Here is a 22,668-nt window from a genome sequence, read left to right on the forward strand (position 1 = left end):
CAGCCAGTCACCCTCACAACCGTTTCATCTCCAAAATGCAGCCAGAGTCTGTTCCCTTGCATTTATTTGTACCTGTGACTGTGCCCTCTGCCCTGCTGAGGGGAGAATCGCCATCAAAGCTGCGTCACTGCCTTTATCCTACGGTTGGCTGTGGACATCAGGGATTATGTCAGGCAGCAGTCGTTTTCACGCTCCACGAACTCTGATTATCAGGTAATAATTCTGGTATCCAGCTTGATTCACCGGCAAGTCACGGCTAAGAACTCCTCCTGAGCGTTTTACTCGGTCGGTAATTTCACCGCCGGTCAGCAAACAGCGCAGAGAGAGGAGAGCCCGCCCAGCCGGGCCCTCGGGGCTCGCCATTTCCTCACAGGAGCGCCCACCGCCAGGTGGCGCCGCGAGCCCGCCTTGCACGCGCCCGCCTTGCACGCGCCCGCCTTGCACGCGCCCGCCTTGCACGCGCCCGCCTTGCACGCGCCCGCCTTGCACGCGCCCGCCTTGCACGCGCCCGCCTTGCACGCGCCCGCCTTGCACGCGCCCGCCTTGCACGCGCCCGCCTTGCACGCGCCCCTTTTTCTGCAAATATGTCTGACAGTTACAAGTTGAGTCCTGTCTGCTACCTCAGAGCCTGTGGAGGTGCTGTTTCTGCAGCCATCTTCACGTCCTCCCACAATAAAGAGCTGTTTCACAAGCCTGAAGTCACCACTGCTGGAGTATTGTTTTATTACACACAAACAGTACGACAGTCTTTTTGCTCTTCTGCTTTGTGTTATGAGGTAAAATTTCTGGGGGTAGAAGTCTACAGGAGTAACAGATAACAACGTAAGCCGCCCCGCAATACCACTAGGATCATGCAGGATGTCACTTTACACATACCTCTTAACAAAGTGTGAGGAGCTGAGATGCAGGAACTGTTACAGAGCTAAAGGAAAGTTTTAAAACCTTTTGTGAAAATATTTTAACTCCCTCTGGTGGGCTACTTGTGGCAGTACTTTGTAATGGTGATCCAAGAACATAGCACCACTGTACTGTTCACAGTATGAATGTAAAGTTCCAATCTAAGCAGACATTGTTAACCTTATGAAGGAGTTCTTGGTGTGTCATATCAGTAATAACAAGGCTGCTGATGCTGCCAATTCATTGACTGGCAGCAAACATGCGCAGTAGGAGTTGCATGCTCAGACTTTCTTGTCACTGTATGAGCACAACAGTTATCTTATTTCTCCCTTCCATGCTTGTGTCTTACCTTTATTAGAGGTGTTTGGAACAACAGCCACAGCATGCTACTCTACTAACAGAGAGGAGTAAGAGGGGTAGAGAATTAGAGGATAAGCAACTCATTCACAAGCAGTCACATTGTTCTCTAGTCAGACTTCTGTTAGAGTGATGGAGATTTAAGACTGAAATAGAGTTAAGACTGAAATAAACCATCACTTGAAGGTACCAAAAATACATTGCTGCAAGTAATGCCAATCTTCAGCTTCACATAGTTTTCCAAACTTTCCAGAGCTCAATACATCACTGTCAGTCCAGGAATATTCCTGCTTTTTGAACAGCTGTCTGTGCAGAGCTTTCATGGCTTCTGGACAAAATCAATACAGACCTACCAAGAGTGGCAAACTTTACATAATAGTATTAAAACATCTGCATCTTGCTCAGACACATTAACATAAAACCTGAAAAAATTTATAGCCATAGATTACTCTATTCTTTGAACATACTTCTAGCTTATAGCAGACCCAGTCCAAGGCAATGACATGCCCAACAAGCTGGTGCACTTGACTTTAGAGAACCTTACACACAATAAGAAAAATGTTACTGGGTCTGTGTTTTAAAGATACAGAAAAGTGAAGAAGTTTTACTCATCCATCATATCTTTTATTTCCTAATATCATGTGATCATCTTTAAGGAAGTTGACGGATAAGAAGTGATGAACATACCAGCTGCACTTTACAGATCAACAACCACAAAAATAGAAAGCAACTATACAATCTCTGGGTTTCACAACTAGTTTTCATTGGTAACACTTGACGCAACAGGATTAACTGCAACAAGTGAAGAAGCTATGTCGGTAAAGTGCTATTTTTGTTAAAAGTGGCTAAAAAAGCACAACTACAACAGACTTAAGTATTCGGTCGTTAGATTGTCGATGTCCTCAGAATCTTTCACTTCAGGCTCTGTGTTTTTTGATGAAATTGATGAGCCCATTTGTTGAGCTATCATGAGATGTCACTGGAGCATCTGACTCCAGTTCAGGCTCAATTTTCTTGGCAAGTTGTTTTCCAAGCTCAACTCTGCATTTAAAGAAGTATGAGAACAAAAAAAGCAGTATTAGTACTAATTTAAGGTATGTTAAGAATAGGTGCCAGTAAAAAGTAACATGACAGTTAACATTATGGCTGACCAAATTAGTTATTGTAGTGTCATTCACAAACTGGGATTCTCACAAGTACAACTGCCTAGCTGAACAAACAGCTCAATTTACACAAGATCTCTAACGAGAAAGCTTTGTTTTATGTACTCTTTCTGCACTGTAACTCCCTTTCAGTACTCATTTATGCTATGCAGCCTGCTGCAGAGCAGAAGGCATTCAGCATGCTCCTGATTCACCATTAAATACAGTATCAATCAAAACACTGACTTGCAGCACCACGACAATGAATAAAAACAGCCAAGCTCTGGGACTGAAAGCTTTCTTCAGCACTACAGAGGGCTATCCAGACACAAACCACCAAGAGATATATTCCAACAGCTGCAAGAAACTAAACTGGTTCTACAGCATATTCTGCTTGCCCTCCCCACATTCCATATTTAGGTTTGGATTCCATTCTAGATTTTCATGTGCTACAGAAAGAGCTGTATTTGTATCCCACTCGTTTTTCAGATTTTATAGCAGATAGTTACAGCTTTAATCAGACAGTCTTCCATTTCCAGTTTCTGCTTCACTGTTTTAGGTAAAAAAAACAAACTGCTGTGGTAACATAGCTCTAACAATATATTCAGAAGATCTCTCATTCAGTTTTTATGAAGGGAGCTTAGTGTAAATTAGTATTCTAAGCCTTCATAGAAAACATGGTCTTTGAAATAACCCCTGCTGTGACACAGGCAGGTTTCACCTAAAAAAAAGTTATCCTTTTCCCAGCTCTTTCTTGGGAAAGTTTTCCACACAATATGTTCTACAGTTAATCACTACAGATTAAAGATAATAATTATCTCCTGAAAAAGTCTTCTATTTTTAAAGAAACTAAAGTAACAAACTCCTTATTAAGCAGCTGCTTTATACATGGAGCTCTACCACAAGTGTAGGCAGAGGTGCAGCCTGCATTAGGCTAGGGACTCCTATGCAAGATTGGCAGATGCCTTCATGTAGCTCCAGCACAAGAAAAATTCAGGTGGTTAGTCTTAACTAGCAGGTACCACTCAGCTGCCTACCACGTGTTTCTGGAGATGCTTTCACCCCCCCCCCCATTACAAGGTAAATTCTCCCCTTATACTTGTCAAAGCACGCATTCAGCCTGATTGACTATGTTCTCATTATTACAGTGCTGAGCCTGCTCAGCTATCTTTTCTGCATTCAGTTTGTTGGTTTTTATACTGAAAAAGCAAAGGTCCACTAGCTGGAGTTGTATGTAGGGTCATTATGCATGGCTGAAGATACATGGTGGATAAGATACATGGTGGTTTATTCTCAGAATATCTGGTTCCTAATTAAAACTATCCCATAATCATTTAAGTATTCCACTATTTTTCATTGTCTTCTCTAAATCATGACACATTAAGGTAAACCACAGTTGGTAAGTATACCAGAAACAGATCAAGGAGACTTACCCCCACTGGTCATAGCTGTTAATATCCCAGACAACTCCCTGAACAAATATCTTGTGTTCATACATGGCTAAAACAGGAAAATAAATTATTCATCAATAAGCTTCATCATAAAGTCTTACTAAGCATTCACAGTTGAAAGGTCTTTTACTTACCGATGATTGCTCCCAAAGTGAATGGGTTGAGTTTTGTAAACATGATGGAGTTGGTTGGGCGATTGCCTTCAAAGACCTTTGAAAAACAAGAGGTACACTGTAGTATAGTGCATACTAACAGGTTTCTGATGCAAGTTGCACGTTTTTCTGACAGCCCACATTCGATTATTTGTATTAGCAGCAAAACAGTAATCCTGAAAGCTTTAAAGGCTAACAGTTTCAACCATATAATTTTCTGTAAAAATTCTGTATTATTTTTGTAGCCTATTACAAACAATGGCAAGACATTATCTCCAAGCACTGCTACACCCACCATGGCCATGTGAAGTTGTGAAACAAAGCTGCGGCAATGAACACACAACTCTACCTGAAATGCCTCAAAAACCTTCAGATCATTATACTTAATGGTAGTGCCATTTACAGACTGCTCCACTGTACCTGGCAAGGTAGAGCCTTTAATAAATATGACTCTCACTGTTGTCAAGACAATAGCACTTAATAGCCACCGGAGGGCACTGCTGCCATTAACAAGAGCCATCAAGCAGCATACCAAGGCAGCGCCCTCACAACAGCAATACTACTAATCAGATGAAAACTGGCAAATTACAGAGCCTGATTACCTTGTGGGGAAGAAGCTTCTCCAGAGCATCCCCACTCAGTCCTGCTGCTTGCAGTTCCTTACGAGCTTCATCAGCAGTCTTTCCTTTCATCAAGGCCTCAGTCTGAGCAAGGAAGTTGGCCAAAAGGATCTAGCAGGTAGAAGACAAACAACTACTTCATTAGCTCAAAAAAAAAAAAAATACTCAGTGCCTGCAAGCAGACTGAGAAGTCTTATTTTTAGCACTGAATATGGCAATAAATTATGCTATACCTTTGTGTATAATGCCTGCTATTGCTTTTTACCTTGGAGTGGCGAGACACTTGATTACTACTTAATAGTGTGTGCATCCAAAAACATACAGGATTGCTCTGAGAAATCTTGCCCATTAGAACTGACAAACCTAGTAAGATCAAAGGAGCTGGGATTTCATGTCCCTTTCAACCAGTGTCTATTCCACACCATAGTATTAACATAGAATGCCAGCTGCTTTTCCACCAAGAATAGTCAAAGTTGGACAATATGTACTCTATCAATGAAAGTTCTCACAGTACACCACACAGCAATCCCTACCAATACAGAAGTTTAGTTTCCTATTCCTTGACTAATATTAACATGCAAGTTGATGGGTATTTTTTATCCTACTAGTTTTACTGAAGATAAACATTTATGCTCCCTACAAACCATAAAATGGTCTCTCCTACACTATCATTGTTTAAAGACCATACTTGTCTGACAGAAGAAAATTGCTGGTACACAATGCAACAAGAAAATATGGGTGTCCTGATAAAGAACTCATTACCTTGTGATGCAAACCGTTTCTGACTGGATGCTGAGTCTGGACTGGGATCAGAAAGTCACAGGGAATCATGCGAGTCCCTGCAAGAAGAGTCACATTAATAGCCTTACAACATTAAAGATAAAAAAAAAAAAACAAACAAAACTTATTCTCGTCCCACTTAGAGTTATTGGAAGAGTTAGCCACTTTAACAATTTAAAAAAAATTATATGAACTAGGGGAAGTGACTATACGGTTCAGTTTCAATTCTAGTTGACGCTCCTTATTGTAGATGTGAGACCTGCATCTGTAGCCTTGTAAAGGCACAAATTAAGGGCACTACAGTCATGTCACACTAGCCTAGACTAGAGCCCAGCCTCTAGATCAGTGTCAACTTAGCACCCCTGCAGCTTTATGGTCAGAATTTAACTCCAAACGGCGGATCGTAAGGTAAAGTCCTAGTTTACCTTGATGAATGAGCTGGTAAAAAGCATGCTGCCCATTGGTGCCTGGCTCTCCCCACACAATAGGGCCAGTACTGTAGTCCACACGAGAACCTTTCTTGGTAATGTACTTGCCATTAGACTCCATGTCACCCTAAAAGGGAAGAGTAGTTATCATTTTTCTTGCAGAACCATCACTATCAGTACAAAGTTCCATATATACTTCAACTCTATTAAGTGCTGCTTTTTTATAGAAATTCCATAAATACCAGGGTTACAGCTGCTTAATTTATGGGCGCAAACTTAACTGAGATCTGAGGGAATAAGGAACAAATCTCTAAATTAATCAAACAAATAAGACAAGAGCAATCTTGGCACCGTTATTTGTTCTTGATTACATCAATTTACATGATTACAGTTATAACCTAAAAACATATGTCCTGGATCTAGATCCAGGACAAAAGCACACTTACATCGTTGCTTCTTGAAATCTTCTACTCTGGTTGGGTCTTACCTGCTGGAAGTAGGCAGCAAAGCGGTGCATGTATTGGTCATAGGGCAGAAGTGCATGGGTTTCACATCCGAAGCAGTTTATATACCAGACCCCCAGCATTGCCAACAGAACAGGCACATTCTTCTCCAGTGGAGCCGTATGGAAGTGGTTATCCTTTTTAACAAATGAAAAAATTACAGTTCTCAAATTAATTGTCACCCCTCCCAAATCCTAAGTGTTTTTGTGTTTTTTTTTTTAAGCTGCTGTTTTAACCTAGAGACGTCCCCAAGACAGTCATTTTAGAAGCACTGAGAAAGCATCGGGAGATGAACTTTAGAAACCAGTCTGCCTTCACTTATCTTATCAACTTAAGAGAAGCAAATCTGAAATAGGCATCCCACACTCACCATCCAGTGGGCTCCAGCAAGCAGACTCTCAAAGTTGTCAAAACCTAACAATGAAAAAAAAAGTCAATTTACATTTACTATTGTAACTTAAACTTGATTTTTCTGGTAGAGAATTTTCCTTTACGCAGAAAGGCTCCCAACCACTAATTGAGTTTAAAATTGTACTTTAACTTCTCCCGGAGTTTACATCCCATAGGACAGATATTAGTTATGATTAAAGCTTGGACTTCAGAGCAAGCCCAATTTCATGGAACATACTTCAAAACTTTTGCCTAAACTCCCTATTCAGGCAAAATGAGCAACTGGAAGGAAAACAAAGACATTAAAGCCAGAATTGGTATTATTAAAGGCTACGCAATTTTCTTGCTTATTAACCACACTGGGCAAAGCTTCCCCAAAAATCAGGACAAGGCTACTAAAGCAGGAATTTCTGCATTGGTCTAAGGATAAACTGTAGTAAAGGTTGTTTTGAAAGGTTCTCCTAGAAAATTCACCTGATTTTGTTTGCTCTATTAATAGGGGATTTAATCATCATTTATTTTCACAGAGTTTTTAAACTAATGCCATCCTTTCGCACGAAACCATTAATCCTGATTGTCATACAGAAAAACAGGAGATTGAAGTGAAGTATCTGGCAGTCAAAGCAGAAGCTCTAACTATGGTCAGAAGCCAGCTCTGGCAGATAAAGGATCTAAGGACAAGCAGTGGAGATAGCCAACACAAGATCTAACAGCAGAGTTAGACAGTTTACTGTAGACGAAACAGTGTCTGACTGAAGTTTATTTTGCTGTTCAAATTGGTTTTTCCACACAACTGCTATTCATATCATTCTAAGAACACCATAACCAATGTTTTTCTTCTAACATCAGTCTATGGTAATTCTATCTTTTATTTAGAAAATATGTAACTTTATGGTTCAAGACTAACTATTGGAAATGATTGATGAGGGAACAAATGCAAGACTGCTGAACAGCATGTTCACCAAGAAACAGTTCCTAGAGCTCTTTCACATCCACTGTGTGCTCTCCACATGCATTTGAGACCTGCAGAGATGCCCATGGTGCCCCTGTAGCAGTACAGATAGGTGGGGATCAATTTAGAGGGTCTTTATCTTTGTTCCACAAAGAATTACAAATAGAAACAGCACTCGTATGCCATCAGGCTTCATAATCTAGGAGAATAAGTACTGGTGCTTATGATGTGATAGAAGGGATTTTTTTTTTTTTTATGCTAAACAACTCAAGCAGAATTGGAGATAAGATTTGACACACAGAAGTTACATAACTCAATACTCTACTCTTAAGTAGTTGATGCATGTCAGTTGTAAAAATCTAGTTTTCAAGACTGATGTGACTTTACATAAGCCAAGCACTTTTGGCAATGCAAGCAAATAGATGTAATTTGACTACTTGTACCTACATGAGTAACTTTGCAAACTACATTTATAGTACTGAAGCTTTGACATTTCCATCACATTTGATTTTAGCAGAAGCTCAGAGAAGAAGTTGGGTAAAACAATATTTGTCCCAAAACTGATCCACAATCCAGTATTGTTAAAATATTCCACAGATATACTCCCAAAATAGGTTCTTATTAATGTATCACGGGAATACATACCAATATGCAGGGCAATGGAGAGACCAATGGCTGACCACAGAGAATAGCGACCACCAACCCACTGAAAAAAAGATTAGTTTAGACAATAGAAGTGTAAAGGTTTTAAATTTAAGCTTATCTAAACTATTAGGAAATAGCAGCATGCGTTTAGACTATTTTCAGCAAAAGATTATTTTTGGGGGCAATTCACTACAAATCACATGGCATGGCCAAGGGGACCTGTACCTTACAGTAGCCCCAACAAATCCTTAAGTATGCATTTCTTTAAGGAGTTGAAGTTTTCCATCTGGTCTAGAGGCTATGATTTATATAACATCTGTTGAAATAGCTCTCTTGATAATGACTGCAGTTCATTCTCAAATACTAGATTCACAGCTTGTGTTAATTGCTTTCCTAGTACTGATATGTAAGAGAAGCCTGAGTCAGCAAGATCGTAACATTACGTAGGAAAAGGTAACGCTCTAGTTAAGTTCTAAATGGTAGCTTTGAAGTGTAGTTTGTCAGGCAGAGTCAATGCGACAGAAACCAGCCTGTTTCTGATTTTAAGTAGATAAGTAGAAAGGCCAAGGCTAAATGCACTACTTAAAATATGCATCTGCTATAAAACATCAAGTTACTCCAGTTTCTGATGTTTGACCTTTACAGACGTAGGTTATATACAGTAGACCCCAACAGTCAAATGTCACAGCTTATAATAACTACTTACATAGAGGAATAAGCTAAGACTTCTATCTCCTATTACCCAGCAGATGATTAGTCAGCCAAGAATACAGAAGGCTCTTCTTCAGACCTTCATCTACAGCAGGATTTGAATTGAATGGACAAGATACAAGACTGCTTTACTTGCCTGTCACACTCAGTTTACTTTTAGGCATAATTTTTCAAATGTTTCAGTACTGAGAATACAGCTACTATTTTTTTTAGTTTTGTTTTGGTTATTATTTAGTTTGCTGACATCTAATTAACACTTTCTGAAATAAATTCTAATGGTTAGCATCTACTGCACAACATTAGACATTTACTTACATCCCAAAATTCAAACATGTTCTCAGGGTCAATTCCAAAGTCTTTAACTTTAGGCTAGAATTAAAAAAAAAAACAAAAAAACATGGAAGAGAAGACAAACATTGTTAAAAACCTTGATGTCTAGCAAATAAAAAGCACAGGTTTTACGCCTATTAAATACACAATTGCCCAATTACACCTATTTTAAGAATACATAGCATCCATCAGAAAATACACTATACTTTTATTTCCAAATATCACTATTGCCATTCAGCAGTCTTGAATTCAATGACATAACTCATTCTATCAGAGTGACAGTATAGTTAGGAGTTGAACTGATACTGTTTACATTCAACATGCCCAGAATATTACAACGGAGCTTCACACCAGTTTACCTGGCAGCCTTGATTGTTGCTGGGTCTTCTATTGCTGGGCCTTTTTTAATTGCTGCAGCTCCCCCCTCCTTCTATTTTGTGTGAAATACCGCATCAAGGTACATTATGCTTATCGTATGCAAGAAATTACTCACAAACTATTTGCATCACTTCAGCACTTATCTTAGTATTTTGATTAACATTTATTTATAGAATTGCATTCACACACACTTAAACAATAACAGGCACCCTTCATTAATAACAGGATAGGTATTACAAGCACAACATCTTGATTTCAGATTTATAAAGCTCCAGCAGAAAACACATCTATAACGGTGCTTTGGAAGGATTCATTTTATGTTCTGTAGAACATATATGCATCCGTTCAATAGGAAAGCTAATTATTAGTATACAAATAATGGCATCTTAAAGGCTTCCTTACAGGAAGGTACAGTAAGACCATCTTCAAAGTACATAGAAGAAAATTTAAATAAAGTTCTTATACTTACACCATTGGTAGACAAGGCAACAAAGTGCTTGGCCACAGCTGAAGGCTTAATAAAAATGAACAATGTCAGATCTAGAATTCTAATTGTTTTTGTTATAAATGATAGCAAATCAGGTTTATTTTTAAACAAAATATTGTTGACTATCATTAGTTATTTGCATGTTTATCAACTTGAAATCAACTTAATCACATACAGTGTAAGATTTGGCAGAATGCCTATCTGAAGATAATGTTCTGACAATATTTTCATGAAGGCCTCCTTCTGGAGGTAGTCACTACTTTGAGCAGCACTCAGTTTCCTTAAGAGTACGTTACCATTTTGGTATATCACTAATACCACTTTTGGGCAGATGGAGTTTGTTGTGCAAGTGTTGCCCTTCCTGCTACAGTAGCAAGATCAGGACAACTGCAACTACTGATAAATCTAAAGCTACAGATTTAGACTTGGGTCTTTTGTTAAGTGTTCAGGCAAAGATGAATTGTCTTTAACTAATGTAATGGGAGACTTCAATGCCCTGCTCTCGAATTAAGTACAGTTACCCTCACTGGAACATGTTAAAGACTACATTAACCACCAGAGCAGGCAGTATTGCTTTTCTTACAAGAAATTGAACAGAATAAGCCAAAAACAAGGCTTCTGTTCATAGCACAACCATCTGCTACAGAAATCTTATTTTACTGCTTTTATCTTATTTTACTGCTTCAACCATAACTTCATTGCTAGTTTTGAAAGACTTCCCAAGAACTGAAAGGTAATGACATGTAGAGACTATATTCTTTCTGTGTCAGTGGTTCCACCAAACCATTAGCTAGCTCTAAGGCAGATGCAACTGTGTATTACTTTAGAGGCAGGATTTGAGAGAAAACCAACCATAACCACTGTCTATAACTTGTTTTGTTACTTTGTTCAGACATAGCAGCCTGTATCATGATGCACTTCAGTGTTGTGCACAGCATTTGCTGTGCTACACAGCTTATGCTTGGGCAGCTATTGGCCCCAATCCAAAGCATGCTTAAAATGACTGGGGAGAAACTGCACAATGAAAATCTGTTGCATTCTGTTACGTAATCTAAGCACATTAGACTTACATCATTAGCAGCATGTAGGAACCACTCTTTGGCCGTTTCTGCATTGGTGATCGTTTCTTGGGTGGTGAAAGTCTGTACATCAGAAAACAGAGAAGTATAAGACACTGTACTTCAAAATGAAACAAGTTCAGGCTGCTAAAACATTTTTTCAGATAACCAGATCTGAGTAATTCTAGAGGTTCGTAAGACAGCTGCTACCACATTTCAGAAAAAAACTAGCAAGCTTACCAATCCAAGTCAGCAGTTTGCTGGAATTGGAGTAGTTACTCCCTATTTCCTTCCCACCTCCAAACTGTTACACAAAACCTTGAGACTGAAGTTATTTTCCCTGTACTTCTACTAAATATGAAGTTATATCACTCAATTAGGAAGTAGCTAATTGAGCTTCAAAACAGGACAACCCAGCTGGACTGTCCTCTTGTTCTTTTATTCCTTCTTTTCCATGCAACACCACTCATTTTTGCTAAGACTCTGCAAAAACTATTTTGCTGATTAGAGAAAATATCTTCCTGCTTCATGAAGTGTGCAAAGAAGTTCAGTCATGCAGTTCTGCAAAGATCTACAACCATTCTGATTTACTCAACCATCAAAATTCTGCTTTAAGGGGGAACACTACATTCAACCTACTCTCATCCATCTCCAGAAGTATTTCATTATGAAACAAGCCTGTTAGGGAAAACAAAAAAATACCATTCATCTTCTTCCAAATAAATCCAATTATCTAACTACAGCTTGGCAAATAGAAACTGAAGTGTTACTCTTTCAATCTTGCAGTCTTCTGAGCCTTTGAACCATGATGCTTGACCTCAATTATTCAAAATGACCATTAGTATTACTTTGCAAAGCTTACTTATTATTCCAGAAGTTGCTCAGCTACAGTATTGCCAAAATAAGATAATGAGCACCACAGTAGAGCATGGTCAGCATTACACACATGTTCATTTATTGCAGATTCTGTCATCAACAGTAAAAAGGTCCTACTGTGCTTTACAAATGAAGGCAATCCACATTATGTAATGATGAATTGTCTTCAGTTTCCTCTGATAAGGCAGAAGCCAGTATGTTCTAGTCAGCATACCTCAGAGGAATTTGGCTACTAGCAATTAAGTTTATGAAGTTATAAAATAAGCTTGCTAACAAGGTGAGATTTACAAAGGTAGCTATTAAGTCCATATTCAGAAATAAAGTGCCGTCTTAAAAACAGGTGAAGGCAGGCTGCTGGTAGTTTAAGTAAAGAAGCTTAATATTTATAATGTTCAAGGTACTCAGCCTTCAAGTTAGAGAATGAGCTTTTGCTACTACCCTGAAACAGAATGAAGATTCCCAAACTACACTGATGTGAAACATCAATGCAAAAAAACACTATTGACACTGTCCTTCATAAGCAATATGAAAAGACCAGAAGTAAAAGTAAGGAATGAGATGAGTTCTTGAATTTCCAAGAAATATAAAAATGGGATCACACATTCCACCCACGAAGTATAGTAACAAAACTTGTTAATAATTTAAATTTGTGTTGGCTAAGAAATGCCCAAAACAACATCAAATTGCTCTTGTGTATTACTTCTCAAGAATAAGTCATTTTCTGTGCTTGACTTCTAGATCCTTAAACATTTCAGTAGCAATATACACTTGTATTTCAAGTTTAGGATTAATCAGAACAGATTTTCTGTTTTTTGAACTAGTGTACACTAGAAGTCCTTAATCTAGAACTTCCTGTGGACTGAAGTCTTGACTGAATCTTTGACCACTTGAAGTATGTCACACCAGTGACCTTATTAGACATACCTTTGATGCAATGATGAAGAGTGTAGTGTCCGGTTTAAGCTCAGCCAGGGTTTTGGCTATATGAGTACCATCAATGTTAGACACAAACCAAACACGTGGGCCTCCCTTGGAATATGGTTTCAGGGCTTCAGTTACCATCAGAGGCCCCTGAAGAAAACCAACAGTTAGGTTTTATCTTCATTGCAGACATGTACACACAGATGTAAAATGTACAGAAGTCAGCTGCTTACCAAGTCAGAGCCACCAATCCCGATATTGACCACATCAGTAATAGTCTTCCCAGTGTAACCTTTCCATTCACCACCACGGACTCTCTGGCAGGAAAAGAAACCAAGTATTTTATGCTATGTATATGCTGAAGTTAATAACTCTAACCCTGGAAGTAGGCTGTATTTTCAAGCGCTACTGCAGAGCATCTCCAAAAAAAAAAATAAAAAAAATTAAAGTTTCTAGACCTTAAAGCCAATACTCAAAACTACCTTGCTGGGTAGACACTTCGTTAATGCTTACTTCTTTAAGTGTTAGAAATTTAATGCACATATTTAAAACAAACTGCAAAAATCAGTTTAGTCTTCTTACATGTGGGCTGCTAAAGCATTTGCAACAGGTGAACATAAGGACAATAGAAGTCAAGCTAGACATGAAAGAGTCTTAGGCATTGAATTATTTGCACAAGACATTTAAACAGATGCCTACATTAAAGATGTACAGAACCAATAAACATTAATGATATTTGAAGATTACTGTATTTAACTAGGGAACAAAAAGCTTTGTGTTGTTGAAACAGTAGAATCATAAATGTATCCGACCTAAAGACAGTGGATCTTTAAAAAAAAAACTACTTAAGCAGACCACAGTCAAATTAAAAGTGAGCTGGGAACTTCTTCCCTCTCTCCTTCTGATTTTACAAGAATTTTAAGAAGCAGTTTCTATGTGAGAGTCAAGTAGTAAGAAAGACGTTAAGAAGAAATAAAGCCATATTTGAATGGGGTACCTCATGTTTTACAAGACTTCAAACTTCTGAAATAAATACTACTGAAGGAGTAAGATCTGGAGAGCCCATCAAAGAAAAGACCACCTACAAACTGACATGCAAGAAAGTCACGCTTAAAACAGCTCTAACTCCATGCTTGAGCCAGTACTGTTATAAACCTAACTCAACAAGTGGAGAATAGCTTGTGTGAACCAGTCTATAATCAGTGCTTCACAACATGCCTGTGAGAGAACCTGGTTGACTATAATACAAACATGAAAGGTTATAGTGATATACTATACCTGGCAGAAGTGTTTCATTTTGTCCAACACTTTGTTTACTTCTGGAACAACATCTTTCCCATCCACAAGTATTGGCACATTGGAACGATTTCTCAGAGCGATATGAAGCACAGCTCGGTTCTAAAACAAGAGGAAGAAGGAAAAACATGAGTTATTTGTGACTTGCACTTCACCCAGAAAGTAGTACAATCTTAAGAGCTGTTAATAATCCTTCAGATTAACTGGAACTGCTTTCAACTGCTGTCTGCTGTTAAACAAAAATTTTCTAAATTTTGGTAGACAGTAAAGACTGCCCCCATAACGAGTGGTCAGATATGTGCTACTTTATACACTGTCTTTGCACCATATTAGCCTACAAGTTCTAACTCATCAGGACAAACACCTGGCAGTATCATGCTTGGGTGAACTACAAATAATTTCCACCTAAGAACAAACTGAGCAGTCAATGCCTGCAGCATTAAACACAGACAAGTCTTAAATATTTAGGACATGGCTAAAAAGTTTTCCAAATCTGAACAAGAGTAGTAGACAAGTCAGTTCTTGCTATTAAGCAGCTTCCTTCTGTCTTACTGCTCTACATTTATTCTATTAACACTGTTTGACAGCATTCTGTTTAACTTCTCATGGCCATTTCATACTGTCCACATGCTCCAGAGTCCATTCAACTTAATTTTCTATCTTGCATTAATAGAAAATGGATTAAACCAAATCTCATTCCAGGTCTTATTACTGTAAATGAGAAGCAGGCCAATAATGAAAGATTAGTCATCATGAAGGTAACTGCTAAATAAAGTTGCCATGTTGAGACTATATGGAAGTTGGGAGCTAGCAGCAGAAGCCAAACACACCAGACAGTTTAATATTGTGTTCAAGTGCTATCAAGGAAGAGTATATTCCTTTAAAAGGACTTCAACCATTATATTTGATCTTAGGTTAAAAAAATGAAGAATAACTCCATAACATATGATCAGAGATAGGCTAACCTTGTAATAACCTGTGTTACAAGAGGCTATTGAAAAGCAGTATCTGAAAACCAGAACCAGACAGATGTTAAACTTACCCACATTTCCCCCTGCTCCCTTTTTTCCCCCCCTCACTGTCTAAAACTGTGTATTGAAGGCATTAATATAAGAGGAAAAGAAATGATTCTCCAGTGAAGCTTCCTGGTTTAGTCTGTTCATTCCTACAAACATGCAGTATTTACAAGCAACACAACATTCAGCCACTGAGTGATTTTTAAGTAAACTGCTTATGCAAGAACTAAATCAGTTAACCAAATCAGAGCAAATATTGATTTCTGCAAATTTACCTCAAATGTACTTAAATATTTAAGGTAGACCAGTAAACCATGTTACACTGATTTTCCAGTTTTCAACCTACTTTAAATTTAAAAAAATAAGGTGCAACTGGTTCCTTTGTATGTTCTAGAGACGATTTAACTATCATTACAACCCTCAAATCTACAGAGAGGAATATACTCAGTCTTACCAAACTACATGGCTAGTTTTTCAAGATGGCTTATACTCTCTACTACAAGAAGTGCCCAAAGATAAGTAGCATCAACAATCCAAAGCAGAAAGTCTTACACAACCCTTGCTAACACATTATATGCAGATTACTAAGCTTTATGAACACTCGTTAGGCAAAAGCTGCTAAGGCATACATGGAATGAAATACTCTGCTCTATGCCCTTTTCAAGACTTAACTCATCTTCCTCTCTACAGAAGAGTGCAGAAGAGAAAGGAAAAAATACACCACCAACTCATCTAAAAACAATTTTTGTTGGAGACGAGACTGAATAGCTTTATTCACATTTTCTTCTTTGCAAGAGAGCTTAGAATTTCTTATGTAAGGAATCAAACGAGTTAAAACCACATTCAGCATTTCAGAGTAGCAATTAAAGTTTTTCAAAACTTCTCTTACAGAGATGCATTAACATCCATAATATAAGCACAACTGAAAGGTAAGAACTATATACAGAAATAGCCTTACCTCAGTGAAGTTGATCTTCTCTCCACTGAACATTCGCTCTCTGGCACTTTCCACACCCCTTGACTTTGCCTGAGAAATGTAAAAATAGATTTCTCTTAAAAATAGTAAGTCAACATGTACTACAAAGGTCCAGCTACACTAAGGAGAGTATGCAGTTAGCACAAGAGAGCAAACTAAAAATTAGATGAAAAACACACCATAAACTAGTTTTAAAATGTATAGAAGTTCATGCTTATTTTATAGGAAGTATTTTTATTTCCTTAAAAAATGCTACATGGTACCATGTACTAAAAGATCAAGATGTAGTGAGTAGTCTTTATTACTCAGTTTCATCTTGACAGACTGCTAAAGAAATAATTTATATTCCTTTGCAGCTTAGGGTTTTTTTTTGTTTGTTTGTTTTTAAACAGAATAGCAGCAAAAGTAGTTTCAATTCAGCTGTTTTTGGAAGCTTTAAAAAAAAATCTATTCCATCTTAGCCTTTGGCTGAACCAATAGTTAAGAAAGGGTTGTAATTATGGACACCACGCTAAACTGAAGTTAATGACACAAGCTTCTTAAAATACATTCAAGTACAAATGAATCTCAAAACTAAGACTACGTGACACGAAGCAATGTATTTCCATTTGAGGTTTAAAAAATATCAGCTTCTCTTTCAACTTGGTATTCATCTCTTATTTTACTGCAAATCTCAGTAATGGTCCCATATGCCAGCTGGTTTGTCACAGACATGTCTTGACAGACAAATCAGAGCTCAAGAGAGATCTGGGAATTAAAAATGGCTCTGCTCCTTGTGGCCAAAGGAAAATGCAAGACTTACAACAATGCCTTACTAGGCTTGAAACCATGTGACCTTGAACTTTGATCATCTCTTGAATTGAGACTTAAATGTGTATAATGATAGAATGAGTTACAGTTTAAAGTTAACTTCTATAACACTGAACTAATAAAACAAAGTTTTCTTTAGTTACCAGTTCCACCAGCATTTTCATTACTTCTTCTGTAACAAGGTTCTTCGAATAATCCAGTAAGATATCCCCATGATCAGTATTCAGAGTCAAGCTGCCAAAACAAATAAGTTGCTTAATTAAACCTTCTTAGAAAGAGTTTTAAGCAAGACAATGACAACTCTACAAATAGTAAGTAATTAGAAACCTAGTTAGGCTAAGTTAATATAGACAACCTGAGGGACTAATGGGCCTCCACAAATTTTATAAAACTATTTACTAGGTAGTATACCATTTTAACTTGACTACTGTTTTCAAAAAGTTCAATTGTAGTGTTCATTTTCTGCTTGTGAAAGTCCAAATACAAATACAAGTATATTTAATGCACAGCCACATGATCACGTTCCACTTTCAACTGAGCCACTAGCAGTCTCTAGCAACTATTTTTTCCTATTAAATCATAGGTACAAAGCTATGACCATCTTTTGCAGCGAAGAAAATTATACTGTCTTCCTACAGTTCATTTTAGCAAATTTAGCCTTTTTTTTATATGTCAGCCCAAACAAAACTCATTTACAAGTCTATACAACTTCATGTACAGAAATACTGTCAAGTAAGATGCAGAATTACTTCGTATTTGTGCACTGCATAGTCTCACTTTGCTTACCTGTTGTATTTACTAGCCTTGTATCAAAATGCAAATTTCTACAGTTGCTCTATTGTCTTATACAGCAGTTTTATACCCATTTCTCCTTTGCACTAATTAACAACCTAACATACACATTTACTTTAAATTCAAGAGTCAGTCCTGTAAGTCTTTCAGTAGACTTTATTAAGTCTACTGTACAAGTGCCTTCATTATAAGTTACTGTCATGTTTGCTCCACATGCTCAAGCCACAGGAAATTGCATGCATCTAAATTCAGTGTTTCCGTGTTGCTCATTATCTGCCCTGCCTCTAGTTTCTCAATATTTGGCCACAAATATTATTACTTGTTTTTTACTGCAAAGATATACTATGGACTTGGCAGGGATGAAACATAGCATTGTTGCTATCCTAAACAGATATAACATGACAGATAATGCAAAATTGGAAGAATGGGACTGAACCTGCCACAACAGTAATGACCAGCAAGGTCTAGACACTTTGGTGGTTTCAATTTTGGGGGAAAAAAGACAGTTCAAGACCAGAAAACTGGTTTTAAAACAGAAGCAACTAAATAAGGAAAGATGTGTAACTTCAAGCACAGGCTAAAGAGAACATTTATCAAAAAACAAGGCAAGCAAGGGAAAACAGTATTAATACTGTTAATCATCCTTTTCTTCAGGAGGGTGCAAGAAGCAATCCTGAAACCCCAACCACATAGTGTAAGAATACCTGGAACATAACTAGCTAAGAAAAAGACTTACCTCTCACCTACCAAACTTGCTCTTTATTGATAGAGTACAGAAAAGGAATAAATCCTGCAAGTCTATTTAAAATTACATGGGGTATGTTTACAGATAGGACTAGGTTTTCAACACTTCAGTAAGGGCACTGCAAGACCATTATGATGAGATCTCTCTCTCTCTCTCTCTCTATATATATATATACATATCTCATGATAATGATGATTCTTCAGTACTACAGCTTAATCATAGAAAGATAGCCTTAGTGTTCTTCATGAAGATAAAATCCTTAAAATCTTCTCTTTATGAGATATTTTATTTTTACTTTTTTGATTTTTACTTACGTAAATAAAAATCCAACCTCACTAGACTCAGATATACCCCATGAATTTCTGGCTGGATTCAAATCACCACTGAGTTGAAGAAACTGCAGGAAGATGGCATTGCAAGACACCATAAAAAAAAAAAAAAGAGCAATGGCTAACAGTGAATACAAGAGATCTGATTTCTCATTTCCCACACGTGAGGTACAACACAAGCATAGAGCCTAACCCCATCCTAAACCCTTACTCCAAGGGTTCCACCCCTTCTTTAAACAGAAGCACAGGAACGTGCAGCTCAATTGCATTCTGCTACAGTACCCATTCTGCAGTGCGGCATCCAGCAGTAGCACTACCCAGGTGGAACAGAGGACTTGTCACATAAGCCACATCCACACTTAAGTGATGCAGCCTTTCAAAGTGAAGTGAAAGACCCACTGTTCCTACCAGACTGTATATTTGGGCAGCAGATAAATTCAAAAACATGCTGTACATACTTGACCCTGCTTCAAACCAGGAGAAGAGGCTATGCAAGTTTTCGTCAATGGAGACAAGACAGGAGAAAAGTCTTCTATCCATACTCAGTAAGCCACAGCCGGTGAGCAAAAGGTTCTTACAGTAAGATTTAATAGATACTTAGTCTCTGAGGTATTCAGATTAAAAACTGATTCTAAAATTTCTACAGCACAAGTGTCACGAAGCACTTTTAGTTAAATGTATTTTTTTCCTTAGAAGAGAATCAATGATTTTATGATAATACCCAAGAGATCTGAAGCATCTTCATGAAGAGGATTTTCACATGAGGGAAGAGGTGCAAGATAAGCAGAGGACCTTGTGGCCAAACCTCTGGGACTGGCTTTCAACACGTTAACTACAAGCCAGAGCCGCCGGATGGTGGCAAAGTGGTAATCACTGAGGAGTACAAAAGCTGATTTATCAAACTAAACCTGGCTGTCAGTTTTGCCTATTTGGGTATGACAGAATTCTTGGGGTAGTCAATAATGTTGGTTTATCAGGAAACAGGACAAAAATCATGAAGAGAAATGTCATTAATACAGATTAATGAATCTTGAACAACTCAACCATTTCCTGTCCTTACAGTTTGCACAAGAGAACGTTAAGACAAGCAGCTACTTGAAGTGGGTACCCTCAGTAAAGAGCATTCCACAAGAAAAATACCAATTAGATAAACACATTCTGGGAGACACACAACTTCCAGCACAGAGAAAACATGCCACACATGAGTATATGTGCTTGAAACATGAGTTGCCAAATACCTTATCCTCATTTAACGGTGCACAGCAATGGTCAGTGTAACTCCCTTAGTCTATTACATATTCACAAGAACTTAAATACAAATTATTTGAAACTGAGCTCACATTTTACAGTTAAAGTAGCTTGCATAATAAAGTGACAGCCACTAAGACTAATATTCAGTGCTATTCTCAATAGTAGCACTTACTCAAGCCATTCAGGAAGAGTCTTGTACAAAGCATCTCAGTTACACTTTTGGATTTACTCAGTCTGCTTCAACTTTCCTTTGTTACAAGGATGTTAACAAATTCAGTCTTTTGAAATGTACTGGAGATAAGGAAGCTCGCAACCAGAACCTTTTTTCTGCTAGAGACAGGAAATTTAGCTTAGAGATAGCAATATGGTTTTTACAGTTAACAAAGGTTCTGTTTGAAGAGCCAGATGAAGTTAATGCTTCAAAAACTGAGCATACCTCTCACATCAATGCAAAATGAAGCTAGCTGTTGTATGCTGGTATACAGAACTTCATATGTGATGTTGCACTACCATTCAGGTAGTATCAAATGAGTTCAACAGGAGAAAAGTCACTTTACCAGTGAGAACTCTGACACATGCAACAGGAAAGATAGGTCTTTCTTGAATAAGTTGGCCATGTGTATATTACCCAGGCTCACTGTAAAACTCAAATCAGTGATGTACCTACACACTAATGGACTTTCCAGATTGCTGGTGGCGCCCAGCAGCATAACCACACGTGACTTCTCAGCAGTCTCCTGAGCACAGGAGACAGCAGCCCAGTTTTATGGGATGAGAACATTGCACATTATCACGCTGTTTCCACGTCTTACTTCCTTCTCTAGAAAAAAGCCCTTGCAACGTGTCTGCTGCAGTACGTGTAGCAGGGGAGGGCTGAACGTCCCACACGCGCCACTGCGGGGCAGGGGCCGACAGGTGGGGGCACAGGGGCGGCCGGGGGCGCTGCTCTTATCGCGGGGCCAGGCATCTTATCGCGGGGAGAGTCAGCTCCTCATGACTAAGCAGGCGGCAGGCCCCAGAATGCCGCTGTGCCGCCGCAGCCCGGCGCTGTGCCGCCCGGCACGTCCCAGCCGCAAGGAGGAGTCAAGGACGAGCACACGCGGGGCCGCCGTGCCCGAGGCTGCCGGGGGGGCTCCCCCCTGCCCGGGGGGGCCGCTGCTCGCCCTCCTGCCCGCCTGGCACCGCCGGGAGGCCCCGAGCGTTGAGGCTCGGCCTCGGCCGCCTTCCCCAGGACGCTCGAGGCGAGGCGAGCAGCGGCAGGCGTGTGGGGGTTTATGGGGGTGCCTCCTGCCGGCGGGCCCTCTGCCAGCCCCGAGGCTCCCCAGCCTCACCTGAACTTCTGGAAACGCTCCTTGTCGCCCTCGAAGAGCTGCCGCAGGACGAGCTTGGAGGCGTTCGCCTTGTGCCACTCGAGCAGCTTCTTGAAATGGGGGTCGGCGGACAGCGCCATGTTAGCGGCCGGGCAGTGCTGAAGCGGCTCACGCTGGGGCGCGGAAGCGAACAGGGCGAGCGGGGATGGGGCGGCCGCCCCCGGTTTTATAGCAGCGAAGCTCGGCCTCCTGCCCGCGGCTCCGCCCCGCCACCAGCCTCCTTCCCTTCGGCGGGATGAGCTCCCTCACGGCCGGGAGAGGCGCTCGCTGAGGGGTGGCGGCGTGTGGGGGCCGCGGGGACCCCCGTTCCGAGCCCCCCAAGATGCTGCGCAACGCGCTGCCCCCGCCCCGGGGCACCTGCGTGAGGCAGCGGGGGCCGGTGGGCTCGGTGCCGGTGTGCTGGGAAGGGACCGGGCTGGAAATGCTCCGGCTTCCAGGCTGCCGCCGCCAAGGGCCGTGTCGAGCCCGGTCCCCCCAGCCCCACTGAGGGGTGTGAGGCGCTGCTCGCACCGGGGGCTCGGCGCCAGCCCCGAAACCGGCCTTAGGCGTGTAAATCCCCGAGGAGCTGAGAGCAGCATCTCCAGCTCGCTGCCTCGGATGGCCCCTGCACGCTGTGCTGGGTGCTGGGGCTTTGGCTCCGGCAGCCTTGGCCTCCCCCAGGCCCTTACATAAGGAGCTCGGCGGCTGGGCCCTGGGTGCCCGCCTGGCTCTGGGGCGCGGCCGCCGCCTCCTCAAGGCAGGCCGGGGCAGGCGGGCGAGCAGCTGCTCGGTTCTTCAAGGAAAAAAACGGGCTGGTCTGGGCACAGAGCAAACCCTGCTGAAACAGGGGCGTGTGTCGGCTTCTGGGGATTATGCGCTTGAGGCTTAGGTGGATAAATCCTCGTGAAGTCATATTTTAAGCACCTAAGCCCCTTTATGGATCTGGGCCTAAATCAGCCACAGAACGTGAATTTGACTCAGATCACTAAAATCACAGCCAAGCCCTAAGCAACAGAATCTACATCA

General features: G+C 40.1%; 1 protein-coding gene across 1 annotated transcript; it reads right to left on the bottom strand.

Moving 5' to 3' along the window:
- Window positions 1-694: 694 nt before the first annotated feature.
- Window positions 695-21,861, bottom strand: GPI (glucose-6-phosphate isomerase). Its single transcript, XM_084533798.1, has 18 exons — window positions 21,625-21,861; window positions 17,320-17,410; window positions 16,349-16,417; window positions 14,357-14,476; window positions 13,312-13,395; window positions 13,082-13,228; window positions 11,294-11,365; window positions 10,206-10,250; window positions 9,344-9,397; window positions 8,318-8,378; window positions 6,701-6,744; window positions 6,315-6,467; window positions 5,825-5,954; window positions 5,382-5,458; window positions 4,602-4,730; window positions 3,982-4,057; window positions 3,830-3,896; window positions 695-2,295 (listed from the first exon to the last, which is right to left on the bottom strand). The coding sequence occupies exons 1-18, from the start codon at window positions 21,741-21,743 to the stop codon at window positions 2,172-2,174; spliced, it is 1,662 nt and encodes a 553-aa protein (XP_084389924.1). The 5' UTR covers window positions 21,744-21,861; the 3' UTR covers window positions 695-2,171.
- Between the last annotated feature and the right edge of the window lie 807 nt (window positions 21,862-22,668).

This window comes from Aythya ferina (assembly GCF_964211825.1).
Source record: "Aythya ferina genome assembly, chromosome: 12".
Taxonomy (NCBI): domain Eukaryota; kingdom Metazoa; phylum Chordata; class Aves; order Anseriformes; family Anatidae; genus Aythya; species Aythya ferina.